Source organism: Perognathus longimembris, chromosome 18 (genome assembly GCF_023159225.1).
Source record: "Perognathus longimembris pacificus isolate PPM17 chromosome 18, ASM2315922v1, whole genome shotgun sequence".
NCBI lineage: Eukaryota > Metazoa > Chordata > Mammalia > Rodentia > Heteromyidae > Perognathus > Perognathus longimembris.
Genome location: NC_063178.1, coordinates 29,682,364 through 29,702,510, shown reverse-complemented (window position 1 = coordinate 29,702,510; position 20,147 = coordinate 29,682,364). Strand labels below are relative to the sequence as shown.

The window sequence follows — 20,147 nt, the reverse complement described above, 5'->3', positions numbered from 1 at the left end:
TGTCTGTTCTGGATCCATCTGGCTTGTAACTGCAACACAAGTCAATTCCAATGCTAAGTATCCAGTGCTAGTGTCAGACCAAAGGTAGGAGGAACATGACTCCCCAACCAGGCTGCCTTCATCTCAGATGCCTGCTAAGCCCTGAGGCCTCTCAGGCCACCTGCAGTTCTGATCACTTCGTTACAAATTTCAAGTATTTTCAGAAACTCTTCAGGTCAGTTCACTAGAATGACTCTTATAACTCAAGAAACTGATGTAATTTCAACAACTTGATTATAAAGGATACAAATCAGAACCAAGTAAATGAAGAGATGCAAACACAAAGACTAAAAGGGCCTTCATCAAAACACTTACTCTCCTTCCACAGGATCTGTGTGCTTTTTGTTTGTTTGTTTGTTTTGCTAGACCTGGGGCCTGGACTCAGGGCCTCAGCACTGTCTCTGGCTTCTTTTTGCTCAAGGCTAGCACTCTGCCACTTGAGCCACAGCGCCACTTCTGGCCGTTTTCTGTATATGGGGTGCTGGGGAATTGAACTCAGGGCTTCATGTATATGACGCAATCGCTATTGCCACTAGGCCATATTCCCAGTCCCTGATCTGTGTGCTTTATTGTCTTGTCACAGGAATGTGTTTACTGCCTAGGAATCTCCAATTTCCATGCCCAAAGTTTTTATAGAGGCTGCTCTACCACTGGCATAATAATAAATCAGCAGTCATGTGACTATTCACTATTTTCTGTTCTTCCCCTCTACCCTTTAATGGTCAGGTCATCTGGAGGTCCAAGTCCAATCTCTGTGACCTGTGCCTGGTTCTCCTGGTGACCAGCCCCATCTTGAGTCCTTCCATTCCCTTAGTTCATAGCTCAGGTATGAACTAATAGGCTCATAATTAACATAGACACTGTCACTCAGAAAATTCCAGGGACATAGAGATTATCTCCCAGCAACAGGAACAAAGCCAGTGAAATTTTTTATTATACCATAATAGTTTTTATCAGAATTGACTGTTCTTTTTGTTTATTTTTCTGCCAGTACTGGGGTTTGAACTCAGGGACTGGGTACTCTCCATGAGCTTTTTCTGCTCAAAGATAGCTCTCCACCACTTGAGCCACAGTTCCACTTCCAGTTTTCTTGGTAGTTCATTGAAGATAAAGATTCTGATGGATTTTCCTACCTGAGCTTGCTTCAAACTACAATGCTCAGATTGCACCCTCCTGAGAAGCTAGGATTATAGGTGTGAGCCACCAACAGAGTTGATTGTTTTAAAATGTAATTTTAATCATGGGCAAACATGTGGAAATTCTTGTAAGGAAGCTGGAACTGAAATTTTGAGCATGGGCTCACATCACTTATTAAGCATGAAACTGAGAAAATTACTTAATTTCAGTATCTCAGTTTCCTCATCTGTAAGGTGATGGTAGTAACAGATGGTGGGGGAAGAATCTTCTGCAGTACTATGAGGATCAACCATATTTTTGTATGTAAGGCACGCTTAGAGTTGGGAATATGCTAGTCTTTGCCATTTGTAAATGAGTGTAGGGGACTGTTAACACTGGAGATCCCTGGCCACTTTGCCTCCCCTTCAGTAACACATTAGTGATCACAGGGGCCAGGTGGAGTCACACATCATTTATGAGCCTTATTTCCCAGAGGAACTTATGGTATTGGTGACCCACTGATTTTTGCAGCGATAGAGCAGATAAGAAAAAATCATATACCAAGGGCTGGTAACTCATGCCTGTAAACTTTAGCTATTCAGGTGGCTGAGAGCTGAAGATCATAGCTTGAAGCCATCTTGGACAGAAAAGTCCATGAGACTCTTGTCTCCAAGAAACCATCAAAAAGCCAGAAGTGGAGCTGGGGCTCAAGCGTTAAGAATGCCAGCCTTGAGCAAAAACATGCAAAGTGAGAGTATGAGTTTCTGAGTTTAAGCTCTAGTATAGGCACCAAAAGGAAGCAAATGATAAAACCTTGTGACATGTAGTTTCAAGTCAGAAGCTTCTCTCTGCAAAATCATTTGCTTCTCCTGACATTCTTTGCTGAAGAATTTGCTTGGCAAATTCAATGAGATTATTTAGGGACCTCATGCTATAAGTTAAGTCAGTTCCCCTGGGTTAGGCTTATTTAGTGCTGGCACTGTTGTAATTTTGGTACGGATAATTGTTCATTATGACAGGGGTATTGGTGGCTGCCCTGAGCCACAGTGAGATATGTAACAATATCTCTGGACTCTATTCTCTAGATGCTAGTAGCACATTTGCCCTTTTGTTACAGTTTAAAATGGCGGCATACATTCCTAGATATCTAATGGGAGACAAAAGTGCCCTGGCTCAGTCTTCCCTTTCCTTTCCCTCAGTTTCCTTCTCTGTGTGGGAAGGAGTACCAGGAGAGGTCAGAACTGATGGGTACATTCAACTAAAACTTCCCTGAGTATTGCAGGCAAGAGCAAAGTAAGAACACTGTCATTCCTACCCATCTCAGTCCATGTGGGATGTCATAATGACATGTGAGGCTCAAGTCACAAAATTTATTTCACTTGGTTCTAGAGGGTGGGAAGCCTATGATCAAGATGCAAGCAGATTTGAGTTTCTAGTGAGGTTGTCAAAGGCTGACTTCTTGCTGTAGCTGTCATGGACGAAGGGAAGAGCTCTATGGCTGGGTATAGATCCATCTTGAGGCTCTTAGGAGCTCCTCAATCTAATCACTTCCCAGAAACCCAACCTCCTAATGTTTTCACATTGGGTAATACAGTGACAACAGAGGAACCAGGGGATGACATGCAAACATTCAGTCCCTAACACTAACCACTCCCTGCCTCCCAGGACATTATAACTTTTCCCAAGGCACTCTGCTGTGCCTGAGAAGTACCTCTGGATGGCACTGTAGGTGCTGTTAACTTAGGCCCTTGAGACTTTTCATCATTCAGGGACAAAAAGAAATCCATGGCCTGCTGGGCTTCACACTGTCACCTCCTTCTGAGGGATGCTTGTATCCCTCCAGCACCCCAGGTTAGTGCCCTGGAAGGCTCCAAGGACACTTTGCAGGGAACAAAGAAGACACTGCTCCCATGACCCAGTGGCTTGTCAAGGCTTGTAGCAAGTTGTAGTGGGGAGGGTAGGAGAGCCTCAGGTCCAGTGTGACTAAGGGGGCTTCTAAGGCCAGCTCCAGACATGACAATGGTGAGCTCTTAACACATGCACTGAATCCAAGTCACAGTGGCTACATGATACTTTGCTGGACCATTGGTTTAAGACAATAGTCTTGGGGCTGTGTGGTATTGATGGCAATGTAGCTTAGTTAGGAGATTTCCAGTATTTCTATGTAATTTTAGCAGAAATGGTGTTTTCCAACACTCGCTGTTGTTTTTGTATTATGAAGAAAATTCCCCATCTTGGCTACCATTTCCTTTGTGTAATGCTCTGCTCACAGAGAGTTTATTTCTCCCCAAGTACTCTTTCCCAGGTGACCCCCAAACCTGTGCCATGGCCTCAGATATGCCCGGCATGGAGACTGCCTTGGCCTCCTTGGATTCAGTCTTTTCACTTGCAGTTGCCAGCAGATGATCTCAGAGGAAAAGCTGAATCCCAGAATCCTCCCACACAAGCCCTGCGAGGAAAGAGGCTGTCTGAAAAACACTTTTCTCTTTTTTTGAAATAACTGCTTATAAAGTGTTTTCAAACCCTTCAGCCAAGAGACTGCTTGAATTTAGATATCAAAACTGGGTATTACTCAATTAGGACACACATAGAGTCCAGCATGCCAAAATACATTCATTTTCAATCGTGTCTGTAATTCAAAGAGCTGTGGAGGCACGCAGACTGTAACTGGTACCAAAAAAATAAGGAAAATAGGAAATGAATCTTGGGGACAAAGCTTCATAGTAGGTATATATGTATGTTGTCTACATTAAAGGTATCATATTTCTAAGTGGCAAGTGCCCAGAAACTGAACAGTTGACATTAATAAAAAAAAAAAAACTTACGTAAAGACAAGTGGAAGAATCGCTATTATTGTCATCCTTCTCTTAATGCTTGCAGTCCTACCAAGTGTCACTTGTGCTGTCTTTAAAACCAGGAGGCCCTGATCTGTGATTGGTTCTGTGGGAGAAAGCACATGAGGAAAGACACCTGCAGTGGAAGACAAGCTGTCTCAGTCAGCCAGCTGGTGCCGGGTGTTAGGCTACCTCTGTTAAGCAGCTGTTACCGGATTGTGGGGCTTATCCACATTTAATTCAAGTAATGATTTGTGATTGGTTTGTTTGCCTTGTAACAAACTTTGGCACAATGTATTGTGAGGCTACATAATACTGTAATTTAGGATTATTTTATCAGCAGGAAAGTCTTTATAATTCATTTACAAAGTTGTAATGTGCTTGAGCATCTTCGGTGTAGCTAATAATACAGCAAAGTATAACTCGCCTGTAAAATTTCCAAATTACAATTTTACAATTGTAGGATTCTACTTTATGGTTTCATAATTGTCCAAATGAAAGAGAATAGAAAGTTCTTTAAAAAAAAAAACAATTTAATGAGTTAGAAAAATAGCTTTTCTCAAAATATATTGCACACCCTCAATGAACCCAGATGTCTTAAAGATATGTCCCGGCCATTCCAGGAGACCATACAGAGATAGTTGCAGACAGGAGAAGTTTAATAAGGAGGTTTATTAGTGTGGCCATAATTCCCTCCGGAGAGGGAGCTACATGGTGTCTGCACTTTATCCAGGTGGCAGCTTCTCTCTCTGGGGGTAAAGAGGAAGTAGGTAGGTAGTGAGTAGGAGTGGTTCATTAGGGATGGGTGGATCTGGGGGCTAGTGGGAGGAGCTGAGGACCTGAGGCTAAGGAAATGCTAACAAGGTCCCCTTTTCAACTGTGGCAGGTTCTGGTATCTATTTTTCTCAACTACAATATAGCCATATAGCTCTCCAAATTAAGCTCACAAAGTACAGTAGCCCTCAAGTCACAAATTTTTTGACTCTTCATACCTAATGTCCTACAAATAGAATAAACCTGTTTGCTGACTAGCTGGGCTAGAGGAGCATCAACAGAAGAGGAAGAGAATCTGTCCTCTCTTGAGAATGGGTTTCTTTTTACAGAGAGGACCTTGATCACACACCTCAACTCCAGCTCCTGACTCGAATGCAGCCTCTTATTATTGCCTCCAAGTAGCTCATCCTCTGCCATTCTGTGAAATGAGTAACAAACTGGGGAATATTACATTGTAATTTAATTATGTGCTCTCATTATGAGTAATAAACATGTTAGAGCACAGCATAGAAGATAAGACACCATCTTGTGTTGTCCATCGGGATGACAGTTTATGATCTTACATTTGTGAATTTCACTAAGGGTATATATTATCTGAAAAGTAAGGTCAATAAGAAAGATGGTCCTGGGCTAGAGGTGTCACTGGTATATCCTGTGAGCAAGAATAATCCACGGAGGCACAACTATAGGTGGGAAGGGATTTATTTACAAAGAAACTTTACCCTAAAACCTGGACTCCGGCTCCACAACTGCGACTGGCTTGGCTCTGCTCTGGTCTTCCTCCAACTGGGATCTGCTCTGCTCCTCCCACTGGCTTGACTTAGCCCCTCTCCTAGCTGCCAGTCAGGACTCAGGCCCTCTGTACTGCTCTTCTGGACTCCAGCCCTCCCCTTGATGTTGGTCCATACTCGGGCTCCTTCTTCGCCTCCTTCCTCCTTTCTCTCCCCTCTTCCAGAAGTCCTGACTTTTTTTTTAAATCCACTGCCCCACCTGCAGTCGCTGGGTGGAGATTCCAGTCCCCTCAACTGTGGGGCGGGATCTCCTATTGCTTCCGCATTGGGGTGTGGCAATCACCCCAACTTGGGGAGGGTCTTCTGCCCCTCAGCATATTACAGTCACAAGGTGTCATGGAACATACTTGGGAATTTAGACCTGAATTTCTGGGTGTTCAGAAGGCAGACCAGCTGTGGCTCAGAACTTTGTTTCACAGAAATGGCACCCACTAGAGGAAGAATTCTGTGGCTGGCAAGGCTCTTTTTTTCTAGGGGTAGAGTTCAAGGACTTATAGTATGTAACTCATTACTCTACAGTATTGCAAGTGGGGTGAAAGGTTGTGATTTTTGATTCTGTGTTCCTGTGGAGAGTGGCAGAAATGCTACCATTCATTTGACCTTAAACTGAAATGTGCTAATTTAGCTCAAGCAAAATACAACTGAGAGTGTGCCAGTGATTGACAAGGGATGATGGGGATAGCCAGCTAACAGTGAGATGATCAGTGCTCAAAGTTGTATTTTTTTAAAAGAAGTTAGGTTGTAGTACATAGCAGCTGTCTTAGAAGAAGAAGATACTGAAAGACCAGGTTTATTGCTACAAGGAAATTCAGATCTTCCTGAAAACTAAGAATAAAAATCCTTTCATCCTTATGATCCTTGCGTTGTCATCTGTCTTGTGGGAATGGTAAATATTATTCCCTAGAAGGCTTGTTATATTTAAATGAATTAAAAAACAACTCTAGCAGAGTATTTTCTACCACTGTTTTATTTTCCTGGTAGTTTTTGTTGCTTGAGGTAGGTCAGCACAGCCTTTGCTATGAGGTACATTTGGTAACCTATACCCCAAGCTTCCTCTGGTAAATGAGTTTCGTTTGTCATATCGATGTGTTCTCTTTCAGAAGCTGGACTTCACTTGAACTGTTTATCTATGATAACCCATTTATGAAGTCTTTTGCTTAGCACCCTTTTATTTATCACTTTTCTGAAAACAACAACAACTAAGAATAGCTTCAGAGTGGGGATGGGAAAACTGGCCCTTCCACTATATTCTAGAAAGTGCCATTTGGCCATGTGCATCTGTGGTCCAGAGGACAATGAGGCTAACCCATGAAAAGACAAGTAATTCAGCCGTTAGATGATTGTTTAACCCAATTGCTGGTAATAAACATGCTTAATAAAAAAAGGAATAGAATATCTGTCTCATCTTGGTTATAAATATGCTCTCTTGTTCTGGTAACCTTTGAGAATACCTCTGAGCACACTTAGATCACATGTTATAAATAAGTCCAATGTCTTATATTCCCTGTTGACCTTTTATCCCTAGGACTTCTAACTAACTGTGCCTTCCCTGAATAACCTGCCTTGTGCTGGGACTCAGGTATATGAAGGAAAATGGCCCTGCTTCTCTTTTGAGGTAAAAATTCAAGCAAGCAAGAGCTTCATTAATCTCTGCCTATCATATTTCCGACCGTAGCAGGGCCATAGCACAGATGAAAATATCTAGGAGAGAAACCAAGATGGTAGACACTGGGCAGGTCACTAGGGAGTTGTCCACCACAGTGGTTGTTCCCTGCCTGCCCCTCATTGGCAGGGGCCTTGGCTATGAGGTAAGGTACCCACCTTCCCAGCTCTCAGGATAGCAGCTGCCACATGGCCTGGCTGGTCCTACTGGCTACTAACAAGAGTGGCCTTTGTAGGAATTGCTCCTCTTGTCTAGAGTGAGTCCCCGGAGGTTCCCTTTAGCATGGGGCCCCTTGTAAGCAATTCAATGATTCTGGTCTGCATGAGTAAGCTCTGTTCATGCTGGCTGTGGGACTCCAGGCTTTTGTAAAAAACTGTGCTTCTCAGAGCCATCCTTAGCTATCAGCAGGGTACAAGATAGCAAGAACAACAACTGCTGAGGGCTGGGTTAAGGATGTGTGGGATAATGTATGTGGGTCTGCTGTGTGGCAGTTGTACATGGGCTCTAAGTCAAAGAGATTAGCCACATCACACCTCAAAACAAGTCACAATCTCCTTGTACCCCTGTGTATAAAGGGGACAGTCATTCAGAAGAAAACCCTTGCTTGAAAAAACAGATTGTGTCCTTGTTTTATACAACACTGACAGTGTTCCTCCCTTAAACCAGAGAGAGAACAAAATCCCTGGCCTGTTTTGTCTCCAGGCAGTGGATATTTTTTTTCTTTTATCAAATCTTAGTTACCACCATAAGTCACAGAGCCATTATGAGGCTATACTCAGTTGCACATAAATGAACGGGGGAATGAGAAGCTTAATAAATATTATGTGATAGTGAGGGGGATGTGTGTCTGATGAGATAGGCTTCCTGCACTTTTCATCAGGGATCACAATGAATCTTTTCTGTTGCTCTAGCACATTTGCATTTCCAACTGAACATTTTGGGAAAACAAATGTCTCATTTGGGGGCCCCCTCCTTGCCTTTAGACCATTGTGCTGTTTATTTAAACATGAGAGTTTGCTTTTTTTTCCACCTGACCCAACAGAGACCAAACAGAGGCTAAGACATTGTCAGCAGAAACTTTGAATCTTCAAAAGACTTCCTTCTAGAGAACCAAACTTGATTCTCACAAACACTCTATAATTTACACAGTAGGGTAGGAATAATTAGAATCATAACAATGGTTGAAAACCAAAGTATAGAACCTTCCTAGCCTATGTTCATTTTAACTTACTGTATCAACCAAACCAATACCAAGAAGAAATCCTAATTTGTAGCAGAAGCAGTCCATTCTGCAAACCCAATGCTTAAGGGCCCATGAATCCTCAAACGGGGAACATCCCTTGTTCTGCCCACCTAGGCCATTTGTTCTCTCTGACATACACCTACCAAGCTGAGAGTGTGGGTTCCCAAACCTCCTACTTCTGTCTCCTGCTCCTGCTCTTCTTCCTTCTTCTTCTGTGCCAGTACTACGGCTTGTACTCTGGGTCTAGGCACTTTTCCTTAGCTTTCCAATTCAAGACAGGTGCTGTACCATTGAACCACAGCTCTTCCTCTGACTTTTTGGGAATTATTTTTTGCCTGTCATGGAGCTTGAACTCAGGGCCCTAGTATTTTCCCTGGCTTCTTTTTGTTCAAGGCTAGAACTCTACGACATGAGCCACATTGCTTTCTGGCTTTTGATGTTTGTGGTGCTGAGGAATAGAACCCACGTCTTCATGCATGCTGTCACTAGGCCACAGTCTCAGCCCCTGCTTCTTACTTTTGATTAACAGTCTTATGGGCTTTATTTTCTGGGCTGGTTTTAAACCATAATCCTCATATCTCAGCCTCCGGAGTATCTAGGATTGCCACCAGCACGTGACCTTTCTGTGATAGTTTTATTAGTATTGTGATTGCATCACAGTATGTGCATGACAGGAACACACACAAAAAAGTAATTGTTTCAATTAAAACTAAGTTGAAGACTTCAACAAAAGCATATTCTTTTAGACAGTACCTTTGCATTTGTTATATGCAAGATAACTTTAAAAGAAAGATGTTTCACTGTTGTAATTACTTTCAACATGCCAAGTGAAACCGTTGCTTCTATTGTTGATGATCTTCTTGTATCCCCTTCATGTGGTTGTACCTGCACTATCACTGTATGTTATCTGAGTACATTGAAAACTGTATATACTGGTATTGAAACTAGGAAAGTGAAAGGGAATACCAAAAGCGAGAGACACAGGATAAAAAGACAAATGACTACAAAAGCAATACTTGCAAAATGGTTTGGTGCAAACCAACTGAACAACTAATGGGGGAAGAGGGAAAGAGGGAGGGAGAGGGGGGAATGAGGGAGGAGGTAACAAACAGTACAAGAAATGTATCCAAAGCCTAATGTATGAAACTGTAACCTCTTCGTACATCACTTGGACAATAAATAAGAAGAAAAAAAAAGAAAGATGTAGAAAGAATTACGTAGGATTCCTCTCGGGGCATCAGACAAATGCCACAGATATTTTTTTTTTTTATTGTCAAAGTGATGTACGGAGAGGTTACAGTTTCATACATTAGGCTTTGGATACATTTCTTGTACTGTTTGTTACATCCTCCCTCATTCCTCACTCCCCCTCCTTCTTTCCCTCTCCCCCCATTAATTGTTCAGTTGGTTTACACCAAACCGTTTTGCAAGTATTGCTTTTGTAGTCATTTGTCTTTTTATCCTGTGTCTCTCGCTTTTGGTATTCCCTTTCACTTTCCTAGTTCTAATACCAGTATATACAGTTTCCAATGTACTCAGATAACATACAGTGATAGTGCAGGTACAACCACATGAAGGGGATACAAGAGGATCATCAACAATAGAAGCTAACATTTCACATTCATATTTTTTAGTAAATCCAAAGTGAGATGGGCATATTGCAATTCTTAGCTTTTCTTTTGTAACAAAAGCCTGAGAACTCTCATAAGTGGTTTCTTTCATTTACAAAAAGGCAACTTGGTGTCATGTATCAAGAAATCAATAAATGAGAGACATTTTGATTTTAAATTAGAATTTTATACAAATGGGCCTTTTGCAAATGTTCATATTTTCCTTACACTACATTTCTCAATTGACCACATAGGTATGATGGACTCCATCTACAGAGATCTTCTGGGTTTCTGCTTTAGGCTTTAGCAATGAGATAAGCCAAATAGCACAATTAAACTCTTACTACCCTTGCAGATGCCTGGACCCAAGCAAGACCTTCTATGTTTTAGAGCATGCTTCTATGTCTCATTGAAGGTGATGATCCCCACCCACACGCACAACCCAGTCTGGCCTTAAATTTGCTCGCTGTGAATCCATTGGTGGAGGCCTCGTCTATACAGCCAGACCATGATCTGGGGCATGATGGTTACTGGTGAGAAAACTCCATCACTGGCCTCAACAGCCTTTCCCAACCCATCTAAAGGCCATTCTAGGCTTGCCCAGCTTGACTAAACTTGTTCTCCCCAGGGATTTCTGGTGAACCTTTACAAGACCCTGAGTAAAGAAACTTTACAAGGCCTTCTTAGAGCTTATAGTAATCAGAACTTTTGACTGATATTCAGGAGACACAGACCAAATCTTTTGGAGAGAAGGAAGTAGAGCAGACCTATCAGTCCTAGGCTCATTGGTAGAAAAGCTACCTCTGAATCCTTATTGGAAAGATGCTACCAGCTCACCCGGACTCTCCTCTCAGCCACTTATTTCCTTCTGGAAGAATTCAGCTTGAAAGAATATAGCTTGCCGACAGAACACAGGTTATAGAAGACCAACAAGAAGGTCCAGGGGCTGTGAGCAGGCCTTATTTATGTGTTCACTTGTTTTACACAGCTGACTTTATGGCAAACAGTTGTTACCAAGTTTGTAGGAAAAGAAAATCACCAGGAAGGTGAGTTTCAAAACAGACAGAGGCAGGGACTTGAGGAAGGTTGGCCAACTGCTTGTAACCATATCAGCAATAAAACCTCTCTGGCTCTCCCAAAATCAATAGCAAAATCTATAAATGTGAAAAGCGTAGAAGGCTCCAGAACATTATGCAGCTCACTATGACTTAGTGTCTGTTTGCTTCCAGGTAGCTTCTTTCTGTCTGGCTCCTTTCAATGTGCAGAGACTAATTTGCAGACATGGTTTATCAAGTACCTAATAGATTTGTCATGCAATACCTACAGACTAGAAAGACATATTTGATTCAAACAGATTGTGAAAAATGTAAATTGTGAGCAATTGCTTCATTAGGTTACCTTCAGATTAGATGCACACCCTTCTTCCTATGTTTTATCTTAAAGGAGAACATCAGATTAATGAACATTTTTGTATGTGAGTGCTGATTCAAGAACTTTATCTCAGGGGCTGGATTTGCTATCTCTTAGTTGTTTTGCTCCAGGCTGTCACCCTACCACTTGAGCCATAGCTTCCTTTCTTGTGTTTGGTGGTTAAGAAGAGTCTCACATGCTTTTCTGCTTGAAAGATCCACAATTCTCAGATCTCAGCCTCTTGAGTAGCTGTGATTACAGGTGTGAGTAAGAGATGCCTGGTTGTATTAATGTATATGTATATTGAGAAATGGCTTCCTCAAGTTTTGGATGTTTTCATCTAGATTATTTTGGAAAGAACTCATGCAGCAGTTTTCCCTGGCAAAAGTCCTCGATTTCTGCTGCAACAGGAGAGTCCCATATGCTAATAAACTGGTATTGACAAGAATGATAGATTCAGCCTGGTAGTGGGTGCTGGAGAGCAGAGTTGATTATGTTTTACAGCCTGTGTATTTCTCTGTTTATTGCTTGTATTCTGTCATTAAGCAAACAGGTTCCTAATATAGCAAATTTCTCTAATCAGTAAAGCAAGGGAGAAAAGAACAAAAGCATCATTAATTACGATGATGATTTGGCCTCAGCCTGGACAGACTGTTGCTATTAGATTGGGCATCCCCCTCTGGCTTTCTGGAAGTAGAGCAGAGAACAGCTTTTCTTCTGCATGGAGTAAAGCACAGATAGGTTGTATGCCCTGCCCTCCTGGCTGACAGCTGCCTAAAAAGCCCAGATTAAATACTGGCTTTTCTACAGGGTGGAGTCCCAAGTCCAGGCTCTGTAGGGGTATGCTTTTAAGTCTCCAATTCCATAAGCAGCACACATGCTGCTCACAAATCTGACTGGTCCCCAAGGCTCTAGAGAGTTTACTGTGGGCAGAACCATGTTGGGATCGGACTATGGCCATGAATTATGTGTGTGCCTGTGTGTTCTACACAGGAAAGCCATTGGTACCAAGACTAGTTTTAAATATGTTAGTTGCTGGGGTAAAAGGCAGTGAGACCCCACTCTGACTTCAGGTAGTGGATTTTAGCAGTGTCTAATGCATTTATTAACCCTGTGATGCCAGAGACTGGCGAGGTCTGGCTTCACTCTTAGAGTGTCCTGGAAATTCTATTATGTGACATGCCTAGACTTGCAAATTTCCACCAGTGGAAGTTTTATAACAGGAAAGCAACAGCTGGCTGGATGGGAAAGGTATTATGATGAGCCTAAAGAACAGTTTTCACTAGTTTTCCAGAATGTTGGAAGGCTGTCCTGAGCATGAACTTCTCAAGCATGCTATCCTTGCCTTTTCCCTTTCTCAAGACACAAATCTTGAAGTCCTGTCTTGGGGGTGACATCTCTCCAACAAAGATTCAGGTAACTTCTCCCAAATGACATAACTTTAAAGTAGCTGCTGAGAAAGACTCTTTCAAATTAAACATAGAAACTGTAAGGTTTGCGGTCCAGGCAGGGACAGCCTGGCTAAGCTGTGCCTCAGGAGCCTGCATGTTCTGTCATCAGCAGGACTGAGTGTTCACAGAAAAGGCTTCACACCTTATATTCATAGCTCGGTATCACACTGTTGGCTTTCCATGTTTGTAACTCGTCAACGAAAACCACTCTTCCAATTGCTAATTTTCTGAGCTCCCTGTAGTCTCAGAAGTTGTTGATATAGGTTTTATTTTAATTTTCCTGGAACCATCCTAGTTTTCAACAAATGAGACAACATATTTAAAATAGGTAAGTAATCTGCAATAGTTGAAGGGAGGTGGTGGGGGGGGTGTAACACCCTACCATTTTATCTGTTTTCACTTATCACACACTAGCAAGAAAATGATTGCTTGACAATATTTTCAAAAATGCTGTTTTTCTTTCTTAAGTAGACTCTTCATCTGCAGAGGTAGGTTTCTAACCTTCAGTAGTCTCTGGGACTCACAAGGCACATAAAACTACTAAGCAGGTAACCCACCAGTACACACAGCTCAAAAGTCCCGTTCTGTCCCTCCACCTGCTACTCCCACATTGTTAGGTGCACTGGATGCTATTGTCTGGAACTGATGACCTCCAGCTTAGGTACAGACCTACTGTGGCATGCATCTCACCAGGTGAAGACTTTCATAACATAACATCTTACACCTGTGTGCAGTCTTTTGACCCATTTATTAAGTGCCACATGCTATTCCTGTAGCTGATAATATCTCCTCACCTTCGTTAGCCTTACAGATGTCATAGTGAACCGATAGGTTAGGGTGACCCCAAGGCCTGGTCTGATCCCTCTACTCAGTACTCATGGTGAGTGGCTTCCAGGGACCCCACACTCCCTGGAGGAAGCTTGTTTAGTTCTTTCTGGAAGCTGTTTAGATACCAGCATATGCATTGTCCAGCTTCTCTGGGTGCTGAGGTTGGGAAGGTGGTTGAGCAAGAGGAGGGCTTTTACTCCATTTTAGAGGTGCCTGATCTCACTGGACTGAGCAGCTCATTCAGTTATATCCACCAGGAGAATCCTCAGACCACATGAATTCTAGTAACACCAATGGGATGACAGGCCTGCCATAGACTTGGAGCTGGTCTAAATGCATTTTTCTTGTGTGACATTGACTGTGGATATTCCCAGAGAGAAGGTACATGCCACACTCTCACAGTGTAGACCTGAGTGTGTCAACATGCTGGGAGACTTAGGAAGGCTGAATGAAGTCTGAGACATATGCTCAGTGGTTCACAAGGGCCAGTGACCTACAGATCAAACTGAGGCTGTGTAAGAATGTCTGGGAGGATAGGAGCCTTTTCAACTGCAGCTGTTGCAATCACTCATTCGTGACAAGGTTGTTGTAGGGCTCTCTGTTTCCTGCAGTAAAGTATAATACAACTGGAAATGTGGAATGAGCAAATCATGGCCTTCTGGGATGAATATATAAAATAGGTGAGGAGATGTCTGCCTGCTTCAGAGATCACCATGGTCCAGGACACCAAGGTTTAGCTTAGCTGGGACCATAGGCATATGAACAACTTGAGGGCTAAAGGAATGCTGTCCTCAGTCTAGAGGCCCTTTGCCTTCTGTGCACAACTTGGTGAGCATGTTAGTTCTGCAAAGAACCTTAGCAAGATTTTTTGTCTTTAGTATGTTACAGCTTAAGAAAGAAAAGATCAAATAAGATATTTAGGCACTATCTGAAAATCTGGGTGCAATTCCAACCTCCAATAGAAACAAAACGTGTGACGTGTTCTACATGTTATTCTTTATAGGCAATAATGCAGTGGGCCAGATTTGTTCTTAATGTAGATTAAAAATTGGCTTCAAGTAAGTTTGATTATTCTCCCAATTTCCCCTTTGATCTTCTTATATGTAACCTTTGAACAACCCAGAATGCTCTTCAGTACCTTATTCTCAAAGCCTGCTTAAAGGTTTCCATTTTATATTCACAGTTGGCATATGCAAATATAGGTAAAAATTATGATGCCTTCCAAGTGGCATTATGGTCAATAAGTTACTTTTTTGAGTGAGGATGCCATCATTTCAACCTAGCATGTCTTCAGTGAGTCACAGAGCATCACAGCAGGCAGGTACCCTGCCAGCACAAGGCACTCCAAGCCAGCCAGTCATTCTGATAGTCCTTGATTCAGGGGTGTTGCCTACTGGGCTCACTTTATGGGCAGGGGAGCTCTCTGTCTATTGGAAACATAACACAGCTGTGACTAGTGGCATGGTGGGAGTATCCAGTTCTTTGTGTAGATTTGCAGGACAGACTGGAAGGAAAACTGTGATGCCAGAAAGGGTAAAATTATCATCCAATCATTGAAGAGGCTTTGTTATATCCTGGCCCTATGAGCCAATTGCCATGTAACCTTAGAGAAGTCACTTCACTTTTCTGTTGTACATAGTACAACACAAGAATATTGTACCAGGAGAAGCCCCCAGAGAGTTGGTCCAGTTAGGAAACCCAGGGCTCCAGAGCTCAACCTCCTCACAACCACCCAGAAGCAGCTTTTAAAATTAGCTGGGCTCCTCAGTAGAAGAATGGATCAGGTAAATGTGGTACATATACACAATGGAATTTTATGCCTCTATCAGAAATAATGACATTGACCCATTTGTAAGGAAATGGAAGGACCGGGAAAAAGTTATACTAAGTGAAGTGAGCCAGACCCAAAGAAACATGGACTCTATGTTCTCCCTTATAGGGAGTAATTAGCACAGGTTTAGGCAAGTCACAGCAGAGGATCACAGGAGCCTAATAGCTATACCCTTATGAACACATAAGATAATATTAAGTGAAATGAACTCCATGTTGTGGAAACGATTGTTGTAACTACTTTCAACATGCCATATGTAATTGTAGCCTCTATTATCGAAGATCTTCTTGTATCACCTTCCTGTGGTTGTACCTACACTTTCTCTGTATCTTACCTGAGTATATTGGAAACCAGGTATACTGGTATTAGAATTAGGAAATTGGAAGGGAATACCAAAATCGAGAGACACAGGGTAAAAAAAGACAAACAACTACCAAAGCAATACTTGCAAAACTGTTTGGTGTAAATGAACTGAACAACTCATGGGGGGGGGGAAGGAAAAGGGGGAGGGGAGGGGGGAGGGGGAGAGGCGAATGAGGGATGAGGTAACAAACAGTACATGAAATGTATCCAATGCCTATTGTATGAAACTGTAACCTCTCTGTAATTCAGTTTGTTAATTATATATATATATATATATATATATATATATATATATATATATAAAATTAGCTTGGCTGACTCCTTGAGGGTGTTCATTGGAGGCCTGCCTTGTGCCTTAGGAGCCTGCCCCATCCAAGTGTGCTTTCCTCATTAGCAGAGAGGACGCAGATCTCAAGGACCACCTTTATCTCCCTATCTGGTACCCACGTTTGGGAAACAATAGGAGCTCCATTGGGTAGTATGTGTTTCTTGTGGCAATGAATATACACATGAACAAACAAACAAGCTTCCTAGAGACTCTTTCTATATTGCCAAGCTGTGGGGATTAGTACTGCCACATTTGTAAGCAGGAGGAGGCACGTCCTCAAAATTAACATTCTGAAATAGAAATGAGTCCTTTCTTGTCAGGTAGCTGTTACTGAGCCTTAAGACAGGACAGGTCTGAATGGAGATATACCATGTCAAACACATCATATTTTGAAGACTTTGTATGAGAAGAGATAAAAAGAAAAGAATGTGAAAGTATCTCATTAATTTTTTATACTGATTACCTGTTGAGGTGACATTATGGTAGGTTAAATAAAATATATTATTAAAAGTGACTTTACGGCTGGGGATATAGCCTAGTGGCAAGAGTGCCTGCCTCGGATACACGAGGCCCTAGGTTCGATTCCCCAGCACCACATATACAGAAAACGGCCAGAAGCGGCGCTGTGGCTCAAGAGGCAGAGTGCTAGCCTTGAGCGGGAAGAAGCCAGGGACAGTGCTCAGGCCCTGAGTCCAAGGCCCAGGACTGGCCAAAAAAAAAAAAAAAAAAGTGACTTTACTTGCTATATCTGTATTAGGTAGCTACTAGAATACTATAAATTACAGAAGAGACTCACAGTCACAGCTTTCATATTTATTGGCTGGCACAGCCCTACACTGCTGATTAATGACCATCAGTAATTACTCTTCACTATTGGGTATGAGCTTTTATTTCCCTTCTCTCTCTTCAGGTACAGAAGCTGAAATCCAATGTGTCTGGCAGTACACACTTCTGTCTTTCTGATGTAAGTGATTTGGGATTCATTTGGGGGGAGGGGGAAGGAGGTTTCCTGTATTAACAGAGACATGGATTTGGGGCTCTGAGAGAAGATAGAATGTTATTCAAGGCTCAAAGGCAATAAGGTTTCAAGGACAGAAGAAATCTGAACACCCTCTATATCTATTTGGTTTTGGAGCAAGATGCAGCTTGGATTCAATACACAAAGTTAGAACTGTGACACTGGGGGACTTTGTCAGGGAGCCAACCCGGTCCTAAGCCCATTTGGGCTCTGTGAGCAAAGTCATATAAAATCACCAGCACAGAATGCACACACAGCAGCATACTCTGTTGCCTGCCTGTGCCCTCTCTATAGCTCTGTAGCTCCACCCCAAACCACAGGTAGAAGAGGCAGGCACAGCACACTCCCCAATTCACAGTTGATGAGATGGCAAGTTGTGTTGTCTACTGCTCCCTCTACACTTCCAGGAGGAGAAATTCAGCCTATGTGTTTATGGAGCAGAGACATCCGTCATGGAGCAGAACAGTTGTGCTGTCTGAGGATCCCTCAGCCTGGTTTCTGTTCTAGGCTGCCCCCTTGAAGAGCTGGACAAGCTCCCTTCACTTTTTGGGTTTTTATTCACATCATCAGTGTGGGCCTGCCAAGGCATGCAGGGAGCCATGCTAGTCATGACTGACTGATGAACTTATTCCCATGCTCCTTGACTGGACAAGCTTTCTGAGGTAGTTTTCCCTGCCTTCCTCCCCTGGTGGGAGGAGAAGAAGAGAACCCTGTCTCAGTTGGTGCTCCCTTAAATGAAAGGTGTTCTATGGCATGCACCTGCTTAAGCAGGGTGATTTGTGAAAAGCAAAAGAAGAGCAGGGATACCAAGCTCTACTACTGGCCTGAAAGGTGAGTTTTAATAATGTATTGTGGAGTAAGCACTAAGCAGCAAGCATTGGTCAGACAGTGTTTCCAAAAGAGTGAGTCTCACTCAAGCTCATGGTTCTTTCTCATAAGACTGTGAGTCAGTGAAGTCTCACTGGAAAAAATCTTGAGTCAGTTTTGGGGAGAGCGGGCTTCCAGATGGGAGTGGGAATGGGCAAGTAAAATAAACTGCAATGGAGAAGCTGCATGCAAGGGATGATGATGGGAACTCTTTTTTCTTCTAGGGCGATTATGAGAGGGATGGTCTCACTGGTGCTTCCAGCCGCATAACCAAAAAATCGATGGCTGCTCCTCCCAGCTGTGGTCTAAGCCCATTGCTGGTTGTGGTGGTAACCACTCTGTTTACCCTATCTTTATCTCTGGTGGAAACATCATAGCTGCACTCGAAACACGGAATAGACATGTAAGAAAAAAGACCAAGTAAATCTGTTCCTGTTCCTCTTGTATATCTGAAAATCCAGTTTTAGGAGTTTTGTTGAGAAACAGATTCATGTAACTGGAACTTTGTTTTGTTTTGTTTTTAAAGACAGCTTCTTGTGATCTTTGGGGCTTCTATGGAAAAGCTGATGGGAGGCTGCAATCCAGACTCAAAAAGGCTGTTGGGCATGCTGTATTTTTAAGGAAGCAATTTGTAAATCAGAGTATAAAGCAAACTGGACCATGTTTCTTTTAATAATGATGATGAAGGTGATGATTTTAATAGTTTTAACTCAGCCTTTATTAAAGAATTAGTATTTCTCAAGATTCTCCCATAACTTGTATAATGGGATTTGATTTCTGATTATGTAAACTGTAACCTAATGTGAATTATAAGATTTTTGTTTTCCACAAAGTGAAGAAGGTTCTCATGACCTTTGTGGAAATAAGCTTGTACTAATGTTTGCTTTTCTATGTGTATTTTCCACGTTAATGTTTATGTACTATAAACAGCTCTTCATGCCCTCATACAAAACAGAACAAAAATACCACCAGTCATACCCAAATGTAGTATCTAACTTAGTCAAATAGAGACTTGATCATCAGTTGACACTTTTCCTGAGTCTTACCTCAGTGAGAAGCCCTTCTCTAACCTACAGAAGTTGAGCGTAGCTGAAGTGTCACTGTAATGCTCTTTATACTTATGAGGTTATATGTAGGAGAAAAATATTATTACTCAATTTCAACTATTGGCTACCAGGGAGAATCAGGCCCCAAGTATGGCGCAGAGGCACACAGGAGAGGCAGTCATGGCTGCGAGGGGCTAGCCACAGTACGGGTGATAATGGTGAACACCAGAGTTGCTCTAGTCAAGAGCAGCAGTCAGTAAGGCTCATTTAAATAGCAGAACTCTCAATGTTCATTTGAGGTTACATCTGCCAGCCAGATATAACATAGATCCTAGGACAGGAAGAGCAGATGAAGAACTGGAAAAATTCCATGGGGTTCCTAGGAAAAAAAAATAAACGGCATTTAAAAACCACTAAAGTCCAGTCACCAGAGGCGAGGCCAGTGTGTTGCAGGAATAAGGCTCTGGCATGTAAAGCACCATCTACCCCACCTCGCTCTCTCTTCTCTGTCTCTTTGTCTCTCCCTCCATCTCTCTCTTTCTCCCTCTCTCTCTCACACGCACACCTCAACTACAGAGCTATATAATCTAGCATTCCTTCTGGTGTGCTATGTCTACTTGCTCTGGCATTTGAGTTTTAATGGTTTCACTTTAACTGAACATTTCTACAAAACAGAGAGAGAGAAAGATAGAGAGAGAGAGAGAGAGACTGAGGAAGAGAATATGAAAGCCTGAGAGCCATATTTCAGATTCACAGATTTCCCTGCCTTCCTTGGCTGTGGTCTTCTGTAATCAAGCACTTCTGCTGTGCTCTTCTGGATTTAGAAATAGCTGATTGTCCTCAGAGAGTTGAAGAAATGGTTTCAAAGCCCTGAAATCCAAGGCCTTATAGTTCTCCTAATTATCTTTTTTCTCCTTTCCCTCATTCAAAGAAGG

At 42.4% G+C, this 20,147-nt stretch overlaps 1 protein-coding gene across 1 annotated transcript in view; it reads left to right on the top strand.

Moving 5' to 3' along the window:
• LOC125366720 (GDNF family receptor alpha-1-like) overlaps window positions 1-18,543 on the top strand; it is an 87,421-nt gene extending 68,878 nt beyond the window's left edge. Inside the window, exons 8-9 of the mRNA XM_048367411.1 lie at window positions 17,192-17,245; window positions 18,391-18,543. Coding sequence (XP_048223368.1) covers window positions 17,192-17,245; window positions 18,391-18,543 — 207 coding nt within the window. The remainder of the gene's footprint in view (window positions 1-17,191; window positions 17,246-18,390) is intronic.
• The last annotated feature ends 1,604 nt before the right edge of the window (window positions 18,544-20,147 follow it).